The 26,966-nt window shown below is 36.8% G+C and overlaps 2 protein-coding genes across 3 annotated transcripts in view; one reads left to right on the top strand and one right to left on the bottom strand.

Annotated features, from left to right (window-relative positions):
* Nucleotides 1–6,027, top strand: part of STYX (serine/threonine/tyrosine interacting protein) — a 31,729-nt gene extending 25,702 nt beyond the window's left edge. The window contains exon 11 of the mRNA XM_082647970.1: nt 2,040–6,027. Coding sequence (XP_082504096.1) covers nt 2,040–2,113 — 74 coding nt within the window. The 3' untranslated portion in view covers nt 2,114–6,027. The remainder of the gene's footprint in view (nt 1–2,039) is intronic.
* Nucleotides 6,028–6,967: 940 nt separating this feature from the next.
* On the bottom strand, nt 6,968–22,042 carry GNPNAT1 (glucosamine-phosphate N-acetyltransferase 1). Of its 2 annotated transcripts, none has more exons than XM_082648021.1 (6): nt 21,881–22,042; nt 13,787–13,954; nt 12,711–12,773; nt 11,074–11,201; nt 10,075–10,136; nt 6,968–8,549 (listed from the first exon to the last, which is right to left on the bottom strand). In XM_082648021.1, the coding sequence occupies exons 2-6, from the start codon at nt 13,938–13,940 to the stop codon at nt 8,402–8,404; spliced, it is 555 nt and encodes a 184-aa protein (XP_082504147.1). In that variant the 5' UTR covers nt 13,941–13,954; nt 21,881–22,042; the 3' UTR covers nt 6,968–8,401. The 2 variants fall into 2 exon arrangements, with proteins under 2 accessions (XP_082504147.1, XP_082504146.1); XM_082648020.1 differs by having other exon boundaries at nt 6,969–8,549; nt 21,891–22,042.
* Nucleotides 22,043–26,966: the final 4,924 nt, after the last annotated feature.

The raw sequence follows: 26,966 nt of genomic DNA, 5'->3' as shown, positions 1-26,966 counted from the left end.
TTGAATCCTTTCTCCTTTCCCTATTGCAGTGTCCCCTCCCCCATTTTAAAAGTTAATGATCCAGGCATGCTCTCAAAATCCTAACTTTGGCATCCTCTCCAAGATCTTGCTACCCTTTTTTGTCTCCTTTCTTTTTATTAGAGCATTCGTGGAATTTTTTTAGTTTATGGTTTTTCTCTCCCAGAGTTCCTTTCCGTCTTATTTGAACCTACAACCTTGTAAGTTAGGAGAAACAGTTTACATACCTGGTTAGTGTTGGACCTGGAAATTTAACACTGGCTGCTCCACAAGTCCAGCACTATATTGCACTTCCTTAGTGATAATACTATATACCCATCCTTCAGGCTCAACTTCCCAGTTGTCATTGACTCTTTGCAACTTCTATCTAATCATTTTCCAAAATGGGATGGTCTGTTTCCTCAGTACCTAGAATTCCCTCCCTCTTTTATAGTACCCTTAATTTCGGTCAAGTTCAGGTCCATATTGGCCTCCTATTCCAACTCTTGTTATTTAGTCTGTTCTGTACATTGTGGCCAGACTTATTTTCATGAAAGATAGTTCTAATAGTGATATTCTTCCTGTATAAAAGTCTTCATTGGCGTATTTTTTTTTCATATTTGTTTATTTATTTGGTTGCCCCAGGTTGTAGTTGCAGCAGGTGGGCTCCTTAGTTGCGGCTCGCGGGCTCCTTAGTTGTGGCGTGCGAGCTCTTAGTTACGGCATGCATGTGGGATCTAGTTCCCTGACCAGGGATCGAACCCGGGCCCCCTGCATTGGGAGTGCGGAGTCTTAACCACTGGACCACCAGGGAAGTCCCCACTGGCATAATTTCTACTGAAGAAAACACATCATAGGTAGTAATTAAAGGCCCTTTTGATCTTTATTTGTATCTCTCACTGTACCTCTATATATGTACTCCAGAAAATGGGACTACTAATGGTTTCCTGTGCGTGTCTTCTGTTCTCCACCTAGAAAGCATCACCTTCAGTCTCTCTCTCCATAAAAACTTGGTTCAGATGTCATCACCTCAAGAAAACATGATGATTAACTTACTGTTCCTCTAATCTCTAGTTATTCAAAACTGCCATAGAGCTTTATCTGTACCTCCTCACTTTCTGCCTTGTATTAGTTACCTATGTCTCTTACCTCCCTTTGTAGAATGCAGGTGCAACACTGCATCTGAAACTGTTACAACCACTGTATTTAGACTTATGGCTAGCATATTTTCTTCTCTATTCCATCAATACTATATTTCTATCCTTAATTTTAATCTTACAGTGAAACATTAGTTTTCTGTTGGAATCCACCCTCTGTATTAACATTATTACCATGATTTAGCACAACCTTTAGGGCATAAGTTTAAGGTCATGCGATTGTTAGGCAGATAACACAGCAAACCCTCTACCAGTTCAGTTGTTCCCTAAAGTTTTCCTCCATTGAGACTCAAATTTCTTGATTATAACTGTTGGGCATACGGGGATAGCTCTGATTCTGTGTGGGAAATTTCTGTACTAGCAGACTCTGATGTGAAGAGTAGATAAAAGAAAATCTCTTATCTGCTACATGCTTCCTTTCTCCCAACTCTAGACTTGTTGGTAATAAAATCATATTTTCAGTGGAAAAAATATTTTTGGCAGCATCTGTGGAAGCAAAAGGATAATTATATCTACAAAATAAAATTGTACAAATGTACAGTGTCCTAAGTCACATGTTTATGGAGCCTAAAAAACAAATTCTGTAACCAAACAATTGTGGACCGTTATCCCTTTAAAATTTCTATTTTCAAACTATTTTAAAAATTAATGTTCATTATATAAAATACCTTAAGAGGGAAAATGTCATGAAGATATAAAGTTCTTTGGGTTGTTTACAACAAAAGGATTTACAACAGTTTACTAAAAATTCAGTCATAGAATTTTCATAGTCATATATATGGTAACACTTCATGAAAAATGAAGCTTTTGCTAGTTGTAACATTCTAATGAATGAATTTATTTATTTAAGTTCCCATTATGTTATGTTCATGCAATAACTTTTAGGCAGTTTGAAGAGAACACATGAAGAAGAAGATGATTTTGGAAACATGCAAGTGGCGACTGCACAGAATGGCTGATTGAAGAGCAACAGTATAGAGGATGTGAATTTCTATTTGGGAAGGAGAAAATACTACAGACAGTAATAATGTAAAATGGTAAAAACACAAGTAGTTTCTTTTCACTTATATGTTGCTTCCAGACATGTTTCTCTGCAACTTGTTGAGCAACATTTTAAGATATCGGACTTCTGCAATAGATGGCACTGATGGTTTTATTCCTTTTTTTTTTTTTTAATTCTTTACAGTTTTATTATAAACAAAGAATTTTGGACTTGCAAAGAGGTATTATTGCAATAATGCACTTTTCATACTTGAAATTTATTTGTATGATATAAAGTTGTTACTTTAAACAAAATGCAAGTTAGGGGGGACTTGTTTATAAAATCTGGGTAATTTATAACAAAAGAATTTCCTAAAGTTTGCTAAAAATTCATTTTGTTTTACGTATTACATTTTAAAAATAATTTTACAGTTCAATTTTATGATGGAGCCTCTTACAGAAACATTAACAAATGCAGGAATCTGCCACATTTCTTTTTAATATAATTCAATAGCCTAATTATCTTTTAGTTTTTTTAAACTTCTTGATCCCATCTTAATAATCTTTAAATCATGACATTAGCCATCTGTCCTTACTTTAACATGATCCAAGTATTGCTTCTTTTCCTACTACCTTCCTAATTTTATCCTATAGAAAAAAAAGTTTAATGAACAAAGGAAAATGTTTCGCTTTATAATACCAGATGCTCAAAAACAAGGAGAGTTTTAAACTCAAGTGACTTTCCTTTAGCATTCTTAAAAGCCAAATGTTGTGTTTGTTCTTTTGAGTTGTGTAGCCTGTTTTTTCTTTGTCCAAAATGGTTCTAAATAGAATATAATAAACCAGTGTAGCACTATTTTTTTCCTAAACAAAGCCCAAAAAAGAAAAGTGCCTTGCCTCATTAGAAAATATAAAAAATAAATCCTCACGTCCTCTAAATTAGTATGTAGAACAGTGAAAAGTTTTGAACGTTTTTCTGTAATTTTTTTTAAACCATAAATTAGTTCAAACTGAAAGTCTTAAGGCTTGAAGAAACCTTAGTAAATTATTTGGAATATGGAGCATTTACTCCATTCTTATGTTGTCTTAATGATTCTGTGAGATTGTTCTGGCTCAGAGAAATGCTTTTCTTTGAGGATGCATTTATTGGGGAAAAGTGATTGTGGGAGACTTCAGTGTATTATACATTAGTGTTGTAATCAGTTCTTGGCATTGCATTAATCCAAATTTCCCCCATAATTTGCATTAGCAAAGTCACTTTAGGGATCCTAGGTTCTCCATGTTTTTATTTATACATATAAAAATTGTTCTAAGAAAAACATTTTTGCTATTTTAAGTATGATGTTGGGGAGGAGAGGAGTGTTTTTAACTTTTTATAGTTGGTGATTTAGGGTAGCACAAACAAAACTCCTTTGTATCTCACTTTTCTCAGTCCTCTCTTGAGGTGCTTTACTGATGGGACTTGTAAGGTAGCAAGTTACCTACTTCGCTTTCCTCCCTAACGTGTAATAATACAGTAAAAGCTTTTTTATCCAGCAGAGCAGGAGAGTGGCAGTGAATCAAAACTGCTTTGTTAATTAAGCGTTAATTCTGCTGCCCCAGGTGGTATTCCTCTTCTTATTTCCCTTCCCTTCCTTATTTTACCACCCTAAAATAACAGCATTATTGTCAATCCCATTGTAGTCTTGTATTCTGTTGTGATTAGGTCATTGGGTGTGGTGGTCTAGTATAGTCAAGATTTGCATTGAGTGTTCAGAAATTCCAGCTGGTGAAGTGCCAGATAATACAACTTTCCTGTATATAGATCATTATTGGTTAGGTCAGCAAAGATCTCTTTTGCAAACTAATAATCTGTGATGCTTCATTCCACAAAAACAGCTTAAAAGAATCTTCGTAATAGTCCATTTAGGTTTTAAAAATGAGGCAGTTAAGATTTTCTAAATTAATTTCTTAAATACACATATCCTCTCTAGTAGTCTGGCCAAGAGTACAGGTTTGGTTATTAATTTACAGTTGGTAATTTTCCACTTTTTCTAACCACTGAAATTTTTATGTTGGCACTAAAGTGCCTGCCCAGCACTGTATATTAAAGACTCTCACAAACACTAGAAAAAAGGACTGTCATCTTCTTGAGTACAAATTAATATGGACAAAAAGTTTATTCTTTCTATAAGAATACTGCAAGTTTGTTTTATCTTGGTTTCATTCTTCCACCCAGTGTTCAACTAGTTCTTCTGGTAGCTCTTCCTATTCTTCTGTTTTGTTCCATTTCTATAATTCCTCTGTTTCCACTGATGTTTTGTGATAGCTAACTACAGTACATTTAACCAATCATAATTTATTTTCTAGAATATTTGAGTAATGTATGAGTGACCCAGCACCCAATTTTAAACATTAAATATTAACCTGGGCACAGAATTTAAAATGATATTGCATCAAAACATAGGAGAACTGCTTTATTTTCCATTTTGAAAGTATGAAACTTCAATATTGAAAATATTCAAACTGGAATGGCAGTATTCTTACCTTGTAATTTCAGTCCATTGGTTCCTGTTAATTTCTTACCAGATGTTTAAACAGCAGTTACCTTTGTTTATTTGTATCTACTCTGTGGTGGAAGTATTAAACCATGATACCCTTTGCTACCAACTCTCAACCACCTAACTTTCAGAGCAGACTGTTTGTTTTGGGAGGATTTTGTGCTTCATCTGAGTTTAGAAGTAATGTCAGAAAATGTTAAGCATGTCCTTTTAAAGAAAATATAAGGTTTATAATTGTCTTATTACCATGGTAATTTAAATGAATTAGAAGTATTTAACTGCAATCTTGAATTATAAAGTTGGGATACATATATAGAGATATATATCAAAATCTCAACTTGATGTAAAGTAAATGAGCAGTTACCTGGCAGACTTTTTTTTTTCAGATAACTGTTTAATCCATAATTCCATAACAAACTTAGCTTCACTTCAATATTTATTTTGTCCATTCATCAGTGCTCCAATAGGTGAATGATAGGAAATAGCTGAAAATTACTAAAAGATTTTATTTTTTTTTTTATTGATTAGAAAAATAAGTTTCTAGGGTCTTTGAATGCTGGATTTTTTTTTTGTCTTATCCATCCATGGCAGCTAAAAAAAAAAAAAAATCACTCAAAATATTCAGGTTTACATGCTAGCTCTCTCTCATAGGGAGTTGCCATACCTCACAGTTCAAAGTGTATTTTGTAGATCAGTAACATTATACTGACATGTAATTGCAATTTACTATGCAGCAAAAATAATTCACAAAGAAAAATAACCTACAGTGTCTATTTAGCTTTGTACAGACAATTGCTTAAGTTACTCTGCTTTTAACATCTGTACTTGGATCAAATGCTTATGTATGTATAGGAATGTCACAGTGCAAGATGCTGCTAGCTCAGGCACAAAGTATTAAAATTATTTTGTGAAGATTGGTGGTTGTATTAAAACTGGTGTGCCATTATACCTCAAAAAGATTGAAAAGCTCATTTATACTGCTTATGCCTCAGAACCTCTTTACTTAGATTGTTGTCTTCTAGGTAAAAGTAACCCAATTTTAGTCCCACACAGATTAAGAAGGATGAATGAACATTGGATATTGAGAAGCACTTAAGAGTATTTTCTAAAACATTGTGATCACACATAAAAATTATGGTCAGTACAGGGAAGGCCCAAGTTTCAGCTCAAGTACATATATTTTTTGGGGGGTGGTACGCGGGCCTCTCACTGTTGTGGCCTCTCCCGTTGCGGAGCACAGGCTCCGGACGCGCAAGCTTAGCACCCATGGCTCACAGGCCTAGCCGCTCCGTGGCATGTGGGATCTTCCCGGACCAGGGCACGAACCCGTGTCCCCTGCATCGGCAGGCAGACTCTCAACCACTGTGCCACCAGGGAAGCCCCAGCTCAAGTATATTTTAAACAATTAGTTGAACAAGTTTGGAGTTGAAAGTGAGGAAATTTGTGAATGAAGGAAAGGGTAAGGCCACATCCATAGAACAGCTTCCAGCTCATTAAAAAAAATACTTTTTGCTTTTAGTTTTCCCCTTGTTAGCCTACCTACATAATATTCTTCATCAAATCTAAGACATCATCATTAGCATCTCTACACCATCTTTTTGATCCTACTAAAAGGCAAAAAATATTGCTGAATAAACTAAGACAAGCCACTGATCATAAAATGCATCCACATTTCCAAATGTTACATGTAAAAAAGAAAAAAAAAGTGCTTGAGAGTCAGTGAAATACAAATATATAAAATACATGGAGCAAAATAAAAATCACAATTGCCACTTCGTTATACCTTTTCAAAAGTAAACAATGCTCAAAAGTGTATATATTGAAATGTTCTATGCAGTTTTTTTCATACTCAATTTTACCCACAAAATGGCTTAGAAAAATCAAATTTCTCTGGTTAACTAAAGCTAAATACAGATCATCAGTTTCCTCAATGACACAATTTTTATGTATTACACCTTACCTACAACTCTATTTCCTGTAGGGGGGGATTTAAGATAAGACCTTAAGAACACTATTTAAAGGGATTTATTGAAATAGCCACCTTATAGTTTTACTTCAAATTGTTCAGTGGTAAGAAATGAAATAAAGCATTTAATTTTGCCTTTTATTAGGGTTTTCTTTGGTGGTGTTTTTTTCCTGGCCATGCAGCACAGCATGCGGGATCTTAGTTCCCCAACCGGGGATCGAACCCATGCCCCCTGCAGTGGGAGCGCAGAATCTTAACCACTGGACCACCAGGGAAGTCCCTATTAGGTTTATTTGTTAACAGAGGTTTTAAATTACCAGACTGTACCTAGTACAGCTGGTGTTATCAAGGTTATAGGACTCCTAAAAAAGCAAAACTTAGCTTTGTTGCTTTCACTAGGGACAGATCAATTCATCTGCCTATATCATCAGCAGGTGAGTAGTACACCCTCTGTTGGTGAAGAATTTCTGTTGTTTTAGAAAGCCGACTTTAGCTTTACTGCATGGAGGGAAGTCTGGAATCTAGTTGAGGTAGGTGAGAATCAAAGGGATGAGAAACAGGTGATCTTTACTTTCTAAGCTCCTTTTACAAAAGGTACACAAAACTAAGATTTTATGAACCATGACTTGACCTAATAATTCAATAGACAACTCAAGAAAAGCACAGAAAACATTTAGATTCTAACAAAAGACTATTCATATGAACAGGTTTAATATAACATGAAATGTAAAAGATTCGAACCAGTAGTGAAGTATCTAATTCTTATTTCAACTTAAAAAAAATAATTAAAATAAATAAAATCAAAATAGGATAGTGACCAGAATAGTACCATTATAATCACATTAAATAGAAAAGCTTCCATCAACATTTTAAGAATGTAATAAATGCAGTATGATACATTTTAAAGTACTCCACTCAATTTTGTAATCCATTTTCATAAAAATGTTACTCAGAAGAGAGGCTCGGACACCCCTGGAAAAATGAGAAATCAGCTTAGAAATACATAATATGCCAGGATTTACTAATTCACCGTTAAAAAGTACCTTATATTTCTCTTAGATATTTTAAACAAATGAATAATTATTACATTTCACATATAAGACAGGTGGTACTTCAGCTACATTAGAATTATATCAACTTTTAGATGTACATTTAAATTGTCACATTTTATAAGAAGTTAATTTTCATTTCTCCTTATTTTAAAGGCTCACCAGGTTTGCCAGTATAGTATTAGGATCAGCAAATGTTGGACTGAACTACATTTAGTTATAATATGTCTAACATCCAATTTCACGTAATATATGTGAAATGATACACCCCTAAGTGGTATTTAGATATATTTCTTTGAAAAAAATATTAATTTTATGAATGTGATAAGAAACAGCCTTATTCACTGTATGCTTTTTTTTTTTTAATGAGCAGTACAGATAGCAGACATATAACTTCTTACTACCTATACTGACTACTAAGAAATAAAGCCGAACTTTAGAAAAATACAATGCAAGAAAAGATTCAAGTTAAAAATATACTCCTTTGGTTAAAAATCATCCCCTTAACAATTTCATCTGTAATCTAAACTCAGCATGTCTCACCAGCCCAAAGTAATCTTCTAAATGTCATTATACTTGTATTACAGTGTTTTTTTCAATCCAGTATTTATTGGAGGTCACTGGGTTGCGGCAACAAAATACTTTAACTCTAGGAAGAGAGTGTAGCCTTGTTGCATCAGCTCCTTTGACAGATGTCTTTCTTAAAAGGTTTTACTTTAGAAACCTCTGACACATGTAGTTTTCTTCAGATACTGTATATCCAAACTTTTTATAGAAACCAGCGTTTTGTGGTAGACATTCAAGGGTAATCTTATAACAGTTCAATTTCTTGCTTAGCAAAGTAAGGGTTGATAATAACCTGAAATTAAAGAAAAAAAGGTAGGCAAGGCATAGAGCATTTGTTAATAAAAATGGATTTTAGTAACAATGTGAGTGAATATCACATAAAACTTCAAGTTTTTATTACAAATAGGTTTATTAGATCATGGCCCTTCCCACTATATTCATTTAAACATTCAAATTGTAAGTGGTTAAACATTTAAATCACCCAAAGCATTTGATTTTGTTTCAAATATACTTTAGTAATCTCCAGCCCATTAATAAATAGAACAAATATTATCCTAAACCCTGAACTCACCCTAAACCCTCTTTAAAGATAGGTTTTAACATTAATATTAACACCAAAGACTAGAAACCTTTTAAAAAATATGGCCAAAATTAATCTTTTTCTCTAGATCTATTCAAACTATTTAGGAATAGCCAACATAAAATGGGTAAATAATTGCTTTGTTCTTTATCATTTTTAAAGTTACTTAAATATTTGTGAAAGAATGTATTAGGTTAACTCTGGATTGGTTGTAACAAGTGTAAACAAGTATAACAAGTGTAAACAAAGCAAAAATGTATACATCTTTATAAAAACTAGGAAAGATCTACAAAAATTTACCAGAAGGGTTTTCTCATGTTGTATAGATTGAAAAATCTTATTCTGAAGACAGAACCTCTTGATTGAAGTTACACAATTATAAAAGGCATGACTAAGTTACATGGACTAGAAATACTAGAAATTGGTCTCTTTCATTCACTGATGTATACCAAAGACCTTGAATAGTATCTGGCATATAGCAGGTGCTTAATATTTACTGAGTGAATTCCTTAAAACTCAGAAGGGATAATATTAAAAAGCAAGTTCTATTTTATAAATAAGCAATAAACCTATGAAACTTACTTTAAAAGATTTAGATAAATGTATAGAGGATTACACTGTGAAGGCTGTTTCAGTACATGCTTCTAAAACTTTGTAACTGAGAACATTTCCTTTGTTTTTAAATATGACAGAGAAACGGACAAATTACTTGGCTCACCAAAAGTTTCTGTTTCCTACTACTATAAGAGTACTACTGGGGCTTCCGTGGTGGCGCAGTGGTTGAGAGTCCGCCTGCCAATGCAGGGGACATGGGTTCGTGCCCCAGTCCGGGAAGATCCCACATGCCACGGAGCGGCTGGGCCCGTGAGCCATGGCCACTGAGCCTGCGCCTCCAGAGCCTGTGCTTCCGCAACGGGAGAGGCCACAACAGTGAGAGGCCCACGTACCGCAAAAAAAAAAAAAAAAAAGTACTACTATTAAAAGTTAATAACTAAGGTGTTGCTGTTTTAACAGTACACTTCCAATTTCCAACTTTATGGTAAAAATTATATAAAAATACCTTATTTCTTCATTAAATTCAGTCTAAGCTATGGAGTGAGAATGAGTTCATAATTAATGATGCTTAAAAAACTTCAAACAGTAAAACACTTTTAAAAAAGTATCTTGCAAGAAACTGTAAACTGAAACACAAAGAGTATCTAATTTATCCAGGGTTACCTTGTTTCTGCCTACTTACAATTTGCCAAGCTGCTTTCCTCTGCATTCATCACTAACAACAACATCTTCTACTCTTCCTCTCTGAAAATATTTACAATGTTTAAAGGACTAAGCATGTAGTTTTGTTTTAGTTAAATCAACAAGTGACTGTTCTATTATCAGTAAGAATTGATAAATGTTTTGTAAACCTGAACTTTGCAAAATGCAAAGTTTTTTAACTTACTATTATAGAGGAGATAATACAATCAATCAATTTGTGGCCTAATTTTGCTTTGTCTGTATCTTAAACCTTCCCACCCCATTATTTTAAAGCAAGTCTCAAAATCCACATCACCAAAATGTAATCTTGTCATGAATGTACTACATCCATCATCCTACTCCTTGCTTAATTGCAATTTATTTCAGACATCCAAATACAGTTTATTAATTTCTAGTACAGAAACCACACCAAAATTCATACTTCACAGAATAATTCCAAGTGTTTTCTATCATATTCTCATTGGATTACCTAGGTTTTTTTTTCTTTACTATTTCATGTGAGTCATGAGGAGTGAAGGAAATCTACAGGCATTAGAAGTGCCACAATTAGAACGGAATATATTATTCTGAACCCTTTACCACTGGGAAACTGATGGGAATTTGTGTTAGTGTAGTATATTCAAAGTATTGTTTTTGAATAAAAATTAGCATTAGAGATTCCAAACATTACTGCCAAATTCCACGATGCTGACTCGATTTCTCTTTGTCTATACCAATTCTACACCCTACAGAACAATTTTTAGCAAACAATTCATATTATTAACACATTTTCTTCCTCATAACTCTTAGAAGACAATGGGAAATTGACTGTTACTAAGTGATTTCTAAGAAGCAAAACTTTTATTCTAGCCAATATTTAGCTCTCTCATTTTACAATAAAAAGCAGTGGGAAAACAGACTTGTCTAATGGTAACTCAAAGTCGATTTTGCTAGAAAACACATATCCATTTTACTCATAAGCATTAATATGAACACATACCTTAGCACAGGAATGGATGAATTTATGTTCTATTATCAGAGTTGCTGTAGCAACTATCTGTCCTAAAGTTACATCTTCCACAACTGTAACATAATAATCCCCAGATTTCTTCATGTGCTCAAAAGATTCTGTGGAAATTGGAAAATAGTGTTATGTGGCAGACATTAAACTTTATTAGGTGCCAGAAAAATACTAGAATTAGCTTACTTCAATAAATATTATTGAATATTTATAGCTATTTTACCACAGTAATTTTAAAGAAAATATCAATTATTAAAAATGATCAAGTAGTTGAAATATCAGCAATCAATATCAACTGGGACATAGTCCATACATTTAAAAACTCTTCTAGCAAAATAAGGTAAGACTAAGATAGCTATTTTAGATGAACAGCACTTAAAATACAAATAAATTGTACATGTTGCCATTTCTGTGATTAGTGTATGAAAACTTTTATATCTTCATTACTAGTTAACTTTAAATTGATTAACGTTTTCACTTAACAGATATTCACACAGAACAAAACTCTTTGCAAATTTTAATAAGAGAATGTTTATGTGTCTCCATTCTTTAATTTTTAGTCTTTTGATTTTAAAATAACTTGACAAAGTAGTTTTCAATTTTCCCTTTGTGCTCTCAAGTGTTCCATGACTACATGACCTGTTTTAGAAATAGAGTCATCATTTTTGTTTGCTTTGAAAGCACCTTGTGAAGTAGATAAAAAAGTAAGTCTTCATTTCCCAGCTTTTCCCAAAGCCACATAGCAAACAGGAGCAAAAGTGGAATAAATATCTTCCCCTCAAATTGACTTTTAGTACTTATATTGATGAAATAACATGATTTTTCATCTAATCTGATATGCCTGCAAAGAAGAATTCAAGAATAAAAACTGAGCCTAACAGTCTCAACATACTGTTTATTTCCACAGTCTTGTTCTAGTAATGGGTCTGGAGTGGGAAGAAATAAATTCAATGAAGGAAAAGAAACAATGAGAATCAGGAAATAATAATCTTCATCTTAGGAAGGTCATATAGAGTACAAAATAAAATTACCTATTGAAGGAAATGAAGAAAATAGGAAGACACTGTTAAGAGCATTGGATGGAGTCAGGAAGGTTGTAGTTCTTTTCTTACCAATAACTTCCTGTGATCTTGGGAAGTCATTTGACCTCTCTTTTAATTTCCATCCTCTCATATGTATTAAAAAGGGGGAGGGATGAACTAAAAGATACCTGCCAACCTTAAAATTCAATATAAATGAACCAAAAAATAAATTTAGAACATATTTTCTTACATTTTTGATTGGGTGATGAAATTTCTGTGAAATGACCTAACCACATGAAAGGTAAACACTACAATAAAAAACACTCTCTAAGGTTGCCACACAGGCTCTGTGCTACAGTAATGATCTAAAAGTAGCCAGGTATTTTGTAAAACATGGTAGTTGCTACAATTGGATTCTAAAACAGTTCAGCTACATTAAACATTTAAATAAGAAAACAGCTAATTTGTTATTTGAATAATTTCGAGCTATTTGAACAAAACCACAAGTAGACACTGAATAGAGCTCTAAACAAAAATAAAATCTTGTTTCCCTTTATTTCTTTTCCTTCAGGAAAAAGAGACTGTAGGACTTACTCATAAATTGTTCCGGGTTGACAACTCCAGTCTCTGTCAGCTGACCTAGTACCTTAAAAAAACCTAGTTTTGAAAAACAGATTTCAAGTCATGAGAACAGCAAATGAAATATATATCAAAAGAAGTAATGTGTCAAGCTGGTGAGCAATTATTTTTTCAAAACTTTATGTAATGAACTATTTTAAAATATTAAACTGAAACCCATTATTCTTTCTATTATCACTACGTAAAACAAATAGTAGTAGGTTTTACCAATGTTTTTGCCTGCATAACATTTTTGGAATAGTGCTGACCTTAATACTCAATATTTACAGAACCAGCATGTACAGTTTTCAATGTAATTTGCATTACATTCAACACAAGGGATGCCGAATTTTCCCAAATATGTGCTTTGGTTTTACTTAAAAATGCAAGATTCTCATTATGACCAAATATGATACTATTTATAAAATAAAATATAAATAACATTGTTGAGACTACAGTTTTTAAAGATTCCTGATTAATTTCATTAATGTTACTTTAAATTAATGTGAATAGCATAGAATGTTGAGAATCTTAACTTTTATACACCCAATAATTAATATGACCAAAATATAATAGTTTCTTAAGATTTCCTACCAAGAAGAAAACTGTAAAAAGTTGATTTTTGATTACTGAAATTTAAGGAAATCATTTTGGAGAATTTAGATGTTAAAAAAAGGAATACATGTAGACAAAACCTTTTGCAACTTATCCAAGGCAAATTATCTTTATCCTCATTCCCTATCCAGCTTCTTAGAGAAGATTCTTCCTTACGTGTCATTATACAAGATAATTTCCCCTTTTTGGCTGCTTAATTAGGAAGGAACACTGTTGTACTTAAGTCATTTGAAATACTGTAATACAGTACTGTAATACAGTAACATCTGGTCTGTACACATTGGAATTGAGTTCTCAGTCACTTTAAAATTTAAGCACAAAGAATAATATATAAGTCCAATAGTATTTTTAAAAATTATAGGCATCATCATCGTGTTTGTGGAGAACACAGAATGCTAACTATAAGTCTAACCAGAATTTGTAAACTGAGTCCATACCTCTATTTAAATCAGCAGTACAAAGAGGCCTCAAAACCAAACCTTCTCCAGGATGTGTTGGGGAAATGGCTGGAGAAAATGTAGCTGTATTCTGACTCCAGTCCACTTCTTTGAGTAGACTTGGGTCAAACATAGGCGTTTCATCAGGTTTCATCTTTGCAGTAAGGTCTAAAATAAAATTTTAAATGTTAAGCCATTTTGTTTAATAGAAGATTGTTGATTGTCAAGAATGTCAATTTCTTTCTTTCTTTTTTTTTTTTTTTTTTTTTTGCGGTACGCGGGCCTCTCACCCCTGTGGCCTCTCCCGTTGCGGAGCACAGGCTCCGGACGCGCACCCAGCGGCCATGGCTCACGGGCCCAGCCGCTCTGCGGCACGTGGGATCCTCCCGGACCAGGGCACGAACCCGTGTCCCCTGCATCAGCAGGCGACTCTCAACCACTGCGCCACCAGGGAAGCCCAAGAATGTCAATTTCTTAATAAAAATTAATGCAATTAGAAAAATTCTTTAACAGGTATGCAAGATATTTTATTTTAGCCTATCCTGACTCTAACATCAAATGCCACAGCTAGAGCTCTATAGAAAACTCACAGATTCTATCAGACAGTAAACAAGTAACTAAATTTAGAAGTTTTACACTTGAAAACTCCATTTTCTAATAGGACCTTTAAAGCATTTTTTCCTCTGGGTCAGTGCTACTAGTGTAGCACTGTGAATAGCTGACTTTTCAGGAGCTCGTTTTTTTTTTTTTTTTACATTATTTAATTTTATTATTGGGCTAAGGAGTAACTCATCAGTTTTTTACCTGACACTAAAGAAGACTTACTGGGCGTGTAACTTTTTTTAAAAATTATTAACCATGAACAGAAAATTCTCTGCATTCACTGGAATATTTGGTCTCAGCTATGACAGATTCACACCAAGACTATCTACTGGATTTTGTTTTCACAGCAGTCTTTCTAAAAATCTGTAAGTTTCTCAGCTACATCTAAGCACCTTAAGAATAGCCAGTGTCACAAAAACAGAAATATAGATCAATGGAACAGGATAGAAAGCCCAGAGATAAACCCACACACATATGGTCACCTTATCTTTGATAAAGGAGGCAAGAATATACAATGGAGAAAAGATAGCCTCTTCAATAACTGGTGCTGGGAAAACTGGAGAGCTACATGTAAAAGAATGAAATTAGAACACTCCCTAACACCATACACAAAAATAAACTCAAAATGGATTAAAGACCTAAATGTAAGGCCAGATGCTATCAAACTCTTAGAGGAAAACACAGGCAGAACACTCTGACATAAATCACAGCAAGATCCTTTTTGACCCACCTCCTAGAGAAATGGAAATAAAAACAAAAATAAACAAATGGGACCTAATGAAACTTAAAACCTTTTGCACGGCAAAGGAAACCAGAAACAAGATGAAAAGACAACCCTCATAATGGGAGAAAATACTTGCAAATGAAGCAACTGACAAAGGATTAATCTCCAAAATTCACAAGCAGCTCATGCAGCTCAATATCAAAAAAATAACCCAATCCAAAAATGGGCAGAAGCCCTAAATAGATATACAGATTGCCAACAAACACATGAAAGAATGCTCAACATCATTAATCATTAGAGAAATGCAAATCAAAACTACAATGAGATATCTCACACTGGTCAGAATGGCCATCATCAAAAAATCTAGAAACAATAAATGCTGGAGAGGGTGTGGAGAAAAGGGAACCCTCTTGCACTGCTGGTGGGAATGTGAATTGATACAGCCACTATGGAGAACAGTATGGAGGTTCCTTAAAAAACTAAAAATAGAACTACCATATGACCCAGCAATCCCACTACTGGGCATGTACCCTGAGAAAACCATAATTCAGAAAGAGTCGTGTACCACAATGTTCACTGCAGCTCTATTTACAATAGCCAATACATGAAAGCAAACTAAGTGCCCATCAACAGATAAATGGATAAAGAAGATGTGGCACATGCATACAATGGAATATTACTCAGCCATAAAAAGAAACGAAATTGAGTTATTTGTAGTGAGGTGGATGGACCTAGAGTCTGTCATACAGAGTGAAGTAAGTCAGAAAGAGAAAAGTACTGTATGCTAACACATATATATGGAATCTAAAAAACAAACAAAAAAAAGGTCATGAACCTAGGGACAAGACGGGAATAAAGATGCAGACCTACTAGAGAATGGACTTGAGGATACGGGGAGGGGGAAGGGTAAACTGGGACAAAGTGAGAGAGTGGCATGGACATATATACACTACCAAATGTAAAATAGCTAGTGGGAAGCAGGTGCATAGCACAGGGAGATCAGCTCGGTGTTTTGCGACCACCTAGAGCGGTGGGATAGGGAGGGTGGGAGGAAGGGAGATGCAAGAGGGAAGAGATGGGGATATATGTATATGTATAACTGATTCACTTTGTTATAATGCAGAAACTAACACACCACTGTAAAGCAATTATACTCCAATAAAGATGTTAAAAAAAATAGCCAGTGTTTTGCATACTATTGAAAAATGATCAATTACGGTATTTTCCTCTCTTTTGAACATTCAGAAATGGTCAGGTTCTTATTAGGTGTGGTCTAATAAAACTGAGACTTGGGCTTCCCTGGTGGCGCAGTGGTTGAGAGTCCACCTGCCGATGCAGGGGACACGGGTTCGTGCCCCGGTCCGGGAAGATCCCACATGCCGTGGAGCAACCAGGACCGTGAGCCACAACTGCTGAGCCTGCGCGTCTGGAGCCTGTGCTCCGCAAGAGGCCGCGATAGTGAGAGGCCCGTGCACCGCGATGAAGAGTGGCCCCCACTTGCCACAACTAGAGAAAGCTCTTGCACAGAAATGAAGACCCAACACAGCCAAAAATAAATAAATAAATAAATATTAAAAAAAAAAAACTGAGACTTAAATAAGATATAATGATAGAAAGAATGAAAAACATATGAAGCATAAAAATGGCTGGGGGGGGGGGGCGGTGCTTCCCTGGTGGCGCAGTGGTTAAGAATCTGCCTGCCAATGCAGGGGACACAGGTTCAAGCCCTGGTCCGGGAAGATTCCACATGCCACGAAGCAACTAAGCCCATGTGCCACAACTACTGAGTCTGCGCTCTAGAGCACGCGAGCCACACCTACTGAAGCCCGTGCGCCTAGAGCCCGTGCTCCGCAACAAGAGAAGCCACTGCAGTGAGAAGCCTGCACACCACAACAAAGAGTAGCCCACGCTCGCCGCAACTAGAGAAAGACTGCACGCAGCAATGAAGACCCAACGCAGCCAAAAAGAGAAAAAAAAGGCTGGTGGGGCACACTTCTGTGGAACAGAGCTGCTGGAGGAAAGTCTTTCTAACAATTATTAGGAGATTGTAAGGCAACCCTGAACTTTGATTTGTAAGCCCATGCCCAGCTAAAGAAACCATAGTTGACCCTTGAACAACATGGGTTTAGGGTGCCAATCCTCCACACAGTCAAAAATGTGCAGTCGAAAAATCATGTATAACCTATAGTCAGCCCTCTGTATCTGCAGTTCCATATCCGTGGATTTAACCAACCTTGGAATGTGTAGTACTGTAATATTTACTGTTGAAAAAAATGTGTATGTAAGTGGATCCTTGCAGTTCAAACCCGTGTTTTTAAGGGTCAACTGTATTCTATTTGATACCTGCCTGTACTTCTTTGAAACAAAGAATTTAAAGATATATATCCATAACATACTACCATAAAACAAAAAAGCAATGCCAGAAAAATTAAAGTCCATTTAATAACAGATCAATTTCCCCAATAACCCAACTCCCAGATGTTCCCTATTTCATAAGTCACAATATGCTTAAGGGCAACTATTCTTAAGTTTTCCTTAAAGGTCGACTGAACTGTATAACCCTATGTAACTATTATATATAGGTAATATATATATATACTCTGCTGCAGTATAGCAGAGGCTTTGGGAAGGTACTGTGATGTAATAATAGAAGTTAACATTTGTTCAGCACTTATGTGCCAGCATTGTTCAAAGAACTTTACACATTACTAATTCACTTACTATAACAATCCTACAGGGTAGGGATGATTATTATCTCCATTTCAACAGCTGAGGAAATGCAGGTGTAGACAACTTAAGTAACTTGCCCAAGGTCACAGAATTAGCAAAGCTGAAATTGAAACCTAGACATGGAAAGAGCATGAGCTCTGGAGTCAGACCTGGTGTTCAAACATCAACTGTGTGATGATGGCTAAGGAAGTTAAACTGAGAATGTTTCCTCATTTGTAAAATGGAGATGAAATTGTTAGAAGAAATGAATTACTGTATACAAGTACCTAACAGTGCCTGGCACAGGGCAAGTGTTCAACAAGATACATTGATACTTCAGTTAGCAACTAATTTTAAATTTATTTTTATACGTTCTTGTTAACTTTGTTCACCTTTAAATTAATTCGTGAGTCAGGCACTGTGCTGGGTACAGGAGCTACAAAAAGATGATCTATTATGTTTATGTTAAACTGAAAGTTAGCATTCTTAGAAAGGAAAGAAAGAACTTAAAAATAATAGTTACTATGTAGAATACTGAGAGGTTTGTTTTCTTTCCCTCAAAAAGGACTCAGATGTTATGCTGTAAAAACTATGCCTGGATCTAAGAATAGTAATGAAAGGAAATTGTGATGATTAAAACAATCATTCATAAAATTTAACAAGCTTATGGTCCACTTGAAACAGATTTTTTGTAGATTAATTTTAGTGCATGCACTTTAGTATTTGCCCCTGATAATTGGACCCCTGAGGCTTTTGAGAGTACTCTAATCTGAAAGATGGATAACAAAATTGTTTTTCAGGTATACAGATAAACAGGCTAAATATTTACCAATAAAGTAAAATGTGTACATTAAGTGCAGAAGTCAGAAAGTATTACAAATTTAAGTTCTTCAAGACAACATACCATTTAAACATTTTGATGTTCATGCTATTTAACATACAGTTGTAAGCATGAAGTTTAAAGAAAGCTCAAAAGGAAATGTGGATGGACATTAAGATAATTTAAAGTTAACTAGATTTCGTCTTCCTATAAAGTTGCCTGAGTTTACAATGAAATGTGCCTAGAAAACTCGCAAAATAGGGTTAATAATTTCTGAGAGAGAGGGGAGAGGTACACAGGAGAAGAATTAGGATTATGAAGCCTTTAAAGAATTTTAAACAGTAAATACTAATATTTTCCTGTGCTTTTCTTTAATCGATGGTCTGATTCCATGAATGATAAAAATAAATGATACTGGCTAATATTTATTGAGTACTTTATATACAAATGAAAATACAATGAAAGATCTATCAGACTAGAAAGCAGGCACAGTAACTAGCTCAAGATAACAGAGCAAATAAGGAACAGTGAGGATTCGCAACCAGGTAGCAGGGCCAGCTTCAAGGACACAGGGCCCCACACTTAATTCTCTGCTGCCACTGTCGAAATTGTTAATGTTGCCACAAATTATGCAACCATTCCTGCATGACTCCAGACTCTATACTCTGTAGTACGGAAGAGGCACTAGTGAAGGTGAATTCTCTACTTTATTGCGCAAGAGTTTAAAATTTAGTCAAAGCAGCACTTATATTTGGAAAGTAAGAATTTCAGGCTAGTTAAAGTACTTAATGCATTCTGGATAGAAATAAGAATCCATATTCTTATGGCAATCAAAAATTAATATCAGGGGACTTCCCTGGCAGTCCAGCGGTTAAGACTTAGCCTCCCATCGCAGGGGGTGCAGGTTTGATCCCTGGTTGGGGAGCTAAGATCCCACATGCCTCGTGGCCAAAAAACCAGAACATAGAACAGAAGCAATATTGTAACAAATTCAATAAAGACTTTAAAAATGGTCCACATCAAAAAAACTTTAAAAAAATTAATATCAAAATGTTTATATGAGCTATTTTACAAAACAGAGCCATACTTAAGGTTACCTTCTTTTATCTTATTCTGTCCCCATACAGTAAATTCTGCTGGTGCCCAATTAATATGCTGGGCAAGTTAAAGTAAGATGTGATTTGATACTAAATTTCAAAAGCATTTATAAAAGAGCAAAACAGGTAAATTTATTTGGTTTACAAAAGAAATAATTTTCAGCATCTTAAAGTGCCCGCAGTTACCACAATATAGGAAATTTCAGTAAACAGAAACGCACAGTTGTTTGAAGCTGAATTTCACCATTATCATTGGGGTCTTATTTTGTTTTGTTTCTTTTGGTTTTGCTTTTTTTGGTTTTTTTGGCCACGCTGCTTGTGGGATCTTAGTTCCCCAACCAGGGATCTAACCTGGGCCTACAGCAGTGAAAGTGCCGAGTCTTAACCACTGGACCACCAGGGAATTCCCTCATTGGGGTCTTATTTTGAAGATTTTAGATTAATTTTAAAAAGTAAACCCTAACCCTTCTTAAGTATTTCTCAAGTACCTTTTCTGTTTAACTACTAAGTTAACAAGCATTTAAAGGCCCATATATGCCTAACCTTAGCCCAATAAATGCCTAGTGAATGAATAACGAATGGTATAAGACTTATCTGGAGATCACATTTCAGAATATCTAGAAGGAAAAAAGATTACCAAACTGCTACAAGTGATATCACAAAAACCATACACCAAATTCATTTTTACTAAGATCACATCAGGTTTTCAGTCGGTTGACCATTCTTTGGACACAGTTTCAACAGGTTTCTCAGCATCTATAGTGCACTAGAATATACAAGGGGAGGAGCTGCTGTTAGAATCAAGCAACTGAGAGCAACAAGTAATAAGATACTGGGAATGAAGATTTCAAAAGTTGATATAAAAATTTAAAAAAACAATCTAATGTCAAATCTAAATGGACTTTACATATCTCAAGAGCTTTCAGGGCATTACTGTATGACTTCAGTACATGGTTAAAGCAGGAAGGGGGCCCGTGTGCTGTTTGAGACTTTGGGGTTCGTCTACATACATTTTATAACTATTTCAATAGTAATTTGACTGAATTGTGAATCTAAAGAACACTTCATTCGGTGATGATTTTAATAGGCCTAGCTATATTTATTAAATTATTCAATTACACTTCAGTTGAGAATTTTTAAATTTCCTGATAGTTTATTTGATCCCTGTGACTTAGGCATTATTCCCAGTCTACCCATGAGCAAGCTGGAGCACGTGGAGCTTTCAGTACTTGACCCCAAGGTAACACAGCCAATGAGTGAATTGGGACTAAATCCTCCGATGTTGTTCTCCCGTCTTGAGCTCTACAGTACCATACTCAATAGAAGCCAATATTTACATCATCGTGCCAGACAGGGAGGTGTCTCCCCTATTCTAAAAAATGTCAGTGAATCCTGCCTAATGAAACTGACCTAAATGATTTCTTGAGGTCCATTCTAGGATTTATTCACGAGTGTATATCCTAACAAAACTATAGTCGCCCTTCAATTTTTTATGAAATTTTAAGAGTTCGATTTACATAAACAGCTCCTATAAGAGAAATCACAGTACTCAGTGTTTCTAGGGGTAGAAGCCCCCGGAAGAGACAAAGGATGTCCGTCTTTCCTGCGGTGAAAACCCCGATTTAGTCAGTGCAGGTGATCTTCGGAGCAGAATCATGTCCTCAAGTGGCTCCTGACCGCCGTGGGGTGCTACGCGGAAAGGAACGGTGGAAAACAGGGCCAGAGGCGTTCGTGCCCATTTCAAAACCGATGGCGGCAGAGACTGTGAACAACTGTCCAATCCCCCACGCTAAAGCCTGACGAACGAAAAATTAGTTTCGACCTCAGTCTCTGTTCCTGCCTGCTAGGGCCACCTCCTGCACGGCTGGACCACTGGCCATCATCCCTAACCTCTGCTCCACACGTGTGTCCGCTCAACTTGCTCCAAACTGCCCTCTACGCCCTCATACGCACCCAGCTGGCGAAGATAAATGCCCGGCTCCCCGAACGGAACCTCCCCCCGCCTCGGACCGGGCCTAGCCCGCCTCGCCCGGGGGGTAGCAGTCACACCTGTTTGATAAACCTGAAGGGCAGGCCCCAGCCGGCACCCAGGGCATCCGGCCGGGCCCCGCTCTCTCTCCCCGACCCCCGGTCCCCCTCACCCGTAGAGACCTGCAGTCGGCGCTCCTCTCCAGGCCCGTCGGATTCTCACCCACCCGGGTACACAGCACTAGATCCACATCCGGCTTCAGCGGCAGCCCCACCTCCTCCACCTCCGGCTCTACAGTCTCCCGCAAGGCCGCTGCTCCGCGAGCCGCCGCCAGGACGTGGCAGCACCGACACCTCCAGCCCGCCCCTGCCCGCTTACGTAGGCCGCTTGCAGGCGGAGGAGGCAACTGCGGGCGGAGGCGGGGTCGAGAGCCTGGGGGCCGGGCGGGGGCGGGGCCTGCGGCCGGCGTCCGCACGTGAGGCGGCGGCGGAGACGTCGTAGGGACTCCACCAGGCAGGCGTGCCGGCAATGAGTCCTGGCACCGCGCGGCACCCGCTCCTCGCTCCCTAAGGCTTCCGCCACGGCCTCAGCGTCTCGGTTTAACTGGACATAATTCTGCCTCGGAGTCAGCTAAGCACTGTAAGTGGTGACTAGTGTGTGCATCTTTGGTTCCCAGAGACCAGAGTCTCGGCCTCTTCCCTCTTCGTTTGCCCCTCGTTGCACCTTCCCTCGTAGTCAGTTCTTTCACTGATTAGGACTTCAGCTACTCGCTGGAGGCTCGAATCTCCTCATCCCCAGTTTTCTGAGTCACACATCCTGCCTCTGTGAGGTGGGACCCCTGCATTCTACTCTGAGACTGCGTTTTATTTCTCGCTCAGATCCTTTTTGGATGAACACGGGGGTTAGGACAATGATTCTCAGCTGCGGCGATTTTGCCTCCCAGGAGGCAGTTGGCAATGTGTGGTCATTTTCAACCTCAAGTCTGGGAGAGAGGTGTTACTGGCATCTCTCCAGATGATAGAGGGTAGATATGGGTAGAGATCAGGCATGCTGCGACATGTTTTACAATACAAATGACAGCTCCCCACAATAAAGAATTACCTGGCCTGAAATGTCAGTATTGCTGAAGTTGAGAAACTCTGGGTTAGGAGAAGAAAACTGACTTTTCTCTGAACTCCCACTTACAAAGCGTCTTACCTAACTAGCACGTGCCCTTATTTTACAGATTGGGAAAGAGTTTCAGAGATGTTAAGTAATTTGCCGAAGTTATGTAGCTAGTAGCTCCCATTCCTTGCCTTGTACCATAAATTTCAACTGATTGAAATTGTTCTTAATACGGTTCAAAGAATTAACACCATATACAGTCTGCCAGAAATAATATTTTCTGCTTATTTGTGAGACTTAAATTTCAGATAACTCTTTTGCTGATTGATGTATTCTCATAACTTCAAATATCTCTGTATCTATCCTTGTTTTTACCCTTAAACATACAGAAGAATTAAGACATAAACAAAAATAAACACCACTAATCTTAAACATATAGCCTTGTTTTCTTTCAGACTTCTGGCCCTATGTTTACAATGAGCTCCTCCTGAGCAAAAGAACCCTATACATTTTATCATTTATCAGAGTGAAACAATTAATTATAAAATGTATCAGAGACCACAGGAGTTCTAAGAGGTACCCCCAAAGATCTGCATTTGAGACATACTACTCCTTACCCTCATTGTGCCATAGGAACCCAATTCCTCTTCAGCAAAGTCAGTCACTCTGACCAGACAGTGACCCTTTTTCTTTGTTGCAATGAGCAGCCCAAGGTAGCCAGGTGACAACGTCACCTTCTAGTTTAATAGAACTGTTGGTGTGTCCTCTGGTGATTTTTATTTATTTTATGGATTCTTTTTTTTAATAGAGATATAATTGGCATATAACATTATATTAGGTTTAGGTGTACAACACAATGATTTGATACATGTATATATTGGGAAATGATCACCACAATCAGTTTAGCTAACATCTATCACCACATATAGTTACAGATTTTTTTCTTGTGATGAGAACTTTTAGGATTTATTCTCTTAGCAACTTTCAGATATATAGTACAATACTGTTAACTATAGTCACCATATATCACATTATATCCCTGGGCCTTATTTATCTTGTAAGTGGAAGTTTGTATCTTTTGACCACCTTGCTCTCATTTCATCCCCCATCCCCCTACTCTGGCAACCACCAATTTGTTCTCTGTATGTATGAATTAGTCTTTTGTTTAGATTCTACATATAAATGAAATTATATAGTATTTGTCTTTCTCTGTCTGACTTTTTTCACTTAGCATAATGCTTTCAGGGTCCATCCATGTTTTCACAAATGGCAAGATTTTCTTCTTTTTTATTGCTGAGTAATATTCCACCACGTGCGTGCATGCCTAAACTTCTTTATCTACTCACCTGTCAGTGGATGCACAGGTTGTTTCTATGTCTTGGCTATTGTCAGTAACGCTGCTATGAACATGAGGGTGCATATATCTTTTGATGTATAAGATAGAGATTTTGTTTCCTTCGGATAAATACCCACAGTGGGATTGCTGGATCATATGGTAGTTCTATTTTTAATATTTTGAGGAACCTCCATACTGTTTTCCATAGTGGCTGCACCAATTTACATTCTCACCTGTAGAACACAAGGGTTCCCCTTTCTCCAAACCCTTGCCAATGCTTGTTATCTGTCTTTTTGATGCTGCCATTCTAACAGGTGTGAGGTGATAGCTCATTATGGTTTTGATTTGCATTTCCCTAACAATTAGTGACAATTGAACACCTTTTCATACACCTGTTGGCCTTACATATGGCTGCACTGGAAGCTGTCTATTCAGCTCCTCTGCCCATTTTTTAATCAAATTGGGGTTTTGTTTTTTTTGGGGGGGTTGTTTGTTTTGTTTTGGGGGGATTGCTATTGAGTTGTATGAGTTCTTTATATATTTTGGATATTAACCTCTTGTCAGATATATAGTTTGCAAATGTTTTCTGCCATTTGGTAGGTTGCCTTTTCATTTTGTTTATGGTTTCCTTTGCTGTACAGAAGCTTCTTAGTTTGATGTAGTCCCACTTGTTTATTTTTGCTTTGGGTATCAAATCTAAAAAATCACTGCCAAGACTGATGTCAGGGAGCTTACCCCATGTTTGCGTCTAGGAGTTTTCCGGTTTCAGGTCTTATGTTTGAGTATTTAATCCAGTTTGAGTTGATATTTGTGTAGGATGTAAGATAGGGGTCCAGTTTCGTTCTTTTGCATGTAGTTGTCGCTTTTTCTAACACTGTTTATTGAAGAGACTGTCCTTTACCCATTGCATATTCTTGTTTGTTTGTTGTAAATTAATTTATCATACGTGTATGGGTTTATTTCTGGGTACTTTGCTTTGTTCCATTGATCTATGAGTCTGTTTTAAATGCCAATACCGTATTGGTTTTTTAATAAATTTATTTATTTGTGGTGGCCTTGGATCTTCGTTGCTGCGTGCGGGCTTTCTCTAGTTGCAGTGAGCGGAGGCTACTCTTTTTTTTTTTTGCGGTACGTGGGCCTCTCACTGTTATGGCCTCTCCCGCTGCGGAGCACAGGCTCCGGATGCGCAGGCTCAGCGGCCATGGCTTACGGGCCCAGCCGCTCCACGGCACGTGGGATCTTCCCGGACCGGGGCACAAACCCGTGTCCCCTACATCGGCAGGCGGACTCTCAACCACTGCGCCACCAGGGAAGCCCTGGGGGCTACTCTTCATTGCAGTGCGTGGGCTTCTCATTGTGGTGGCTTCTTTTGTTGCGGAACACAGGCTCTAGGCATGCGGGCTTCAGTAGTTGTTGCACATGGGCCCTAGAGCATGTGGGATTCAGTAGTTGTGGCACACAGGCTCAGTAGTTGTGGCTCGTGGGTTCTAGAGCACAGGCTCAGTAGTTGTGGCACATGGGCTTAGTCGCTCCACAGCATGTGGGATCTTCCCAGACCAGGGATCAAACCCCTGTCTCCTGAGTTGGCAGGCAGATCCCTAACCACTGTGCCACCAGGGAAGTCACTATCATATTGTTTTGATACTACTGCTTTGTAATATATTTTGAAATCAGGAAGTGTGATGCCTGAAACTTTGTTCTTCTTTCTCAGGATTGCTTTGTCTATTAAGGGTCAGATTTTAGAATTATTTATTCTATGTCTGTGAAAAATGCCATTGGAATTTTGATAGGGATTGCATTTAATTTGTAGATTGCTTTGGTTAGTATGAACATTTTAGCAATATTAATTCTTCTGATCCATGAACACAGAATATCTTTCTATTTATTTGTGACTTCTTCAGTTTCTTTCATCAGTGTCTTGTAGTATTCAGTGTACAGGTCTTTCACATCCTTGGATATATATATATATATACATATTTGTAGGCATTTTGTTCTTTTGATGCAATTGTAAATAAGACTGTTTTTTAAATTTCTCTTTCTGGTAGTTTGTTGTTAGTGTAGAAAAACACAACTGATTCTTGTACATTGATTTTGTATCCTGAACTTTACTGAATTTATTGGTTCTAACAGGTTTTTTTTGTGAAGTCTTTAAACTTTAGGATTTCCTATGTATAATACCATGTCATTTGAAAATAAAGACAGTTTTACTCTTCCTTTCTGATTTGGGTACCCTTTATTTTTCTTGCCTAATTGCTCTGGCTAGGACTCCCAGGGCTATGTTAAATAAAAATGGCAAGAGTGGGCATCCTTGTCTTGTTCCTGATCTTAGAGGAAAAGCTTTCAGTTTTTCACCATTGACAATGATGTTTGCTGTGGGCTTGTCATATATGGCCTTTCTTATGTTGAGGTATGTTCCCTCTATACCCACTTTGTTGAGCGTTTTTATCAAGAATGGATGTTGAATTTTGTCAAATGCTTTTTCTGCATCTTAGATGATCATATGATTCTTATCCTTAATTTTGTTAATGTTGTGTATCAAGTTGATTGACTTGTAGATTTTGAACCATTCTTGCATCCTGAAATAAATCCCACTGGATCATGGTGTATGATCCTTTTAATGTATTGTTGAATTCAGTTTATTAATATTTTGTTGAGGATTTTTGTGTCTATATTTATCAAGGATATTGGCCTATAATTTTCTTTTTTTGTGGTGTCCTTTGTCTGGTTTTGGTATCATGGTAATGCTGGCCTTGTATAATTTGTTTGGAAGCATTCCATCTTCTTCAGTTTTTTGGAAGCATTTGAGAAGTATAGGTAT

This window comes from Grampus griseus, assembly GCF_964374135.1.
Source record: "Grampus griseus genome assembly, chromosome: 2".
NCBI lineage: Eukaryota > Metazoa > Chordata > Mammalia > Artiodactyla > Delphinidae > Grampus > Grampus griseus.
Note: the sequence above shows the minus strand (reverse complement) of the source record. Positions and strands in the feature narration are given on the sequence as shown.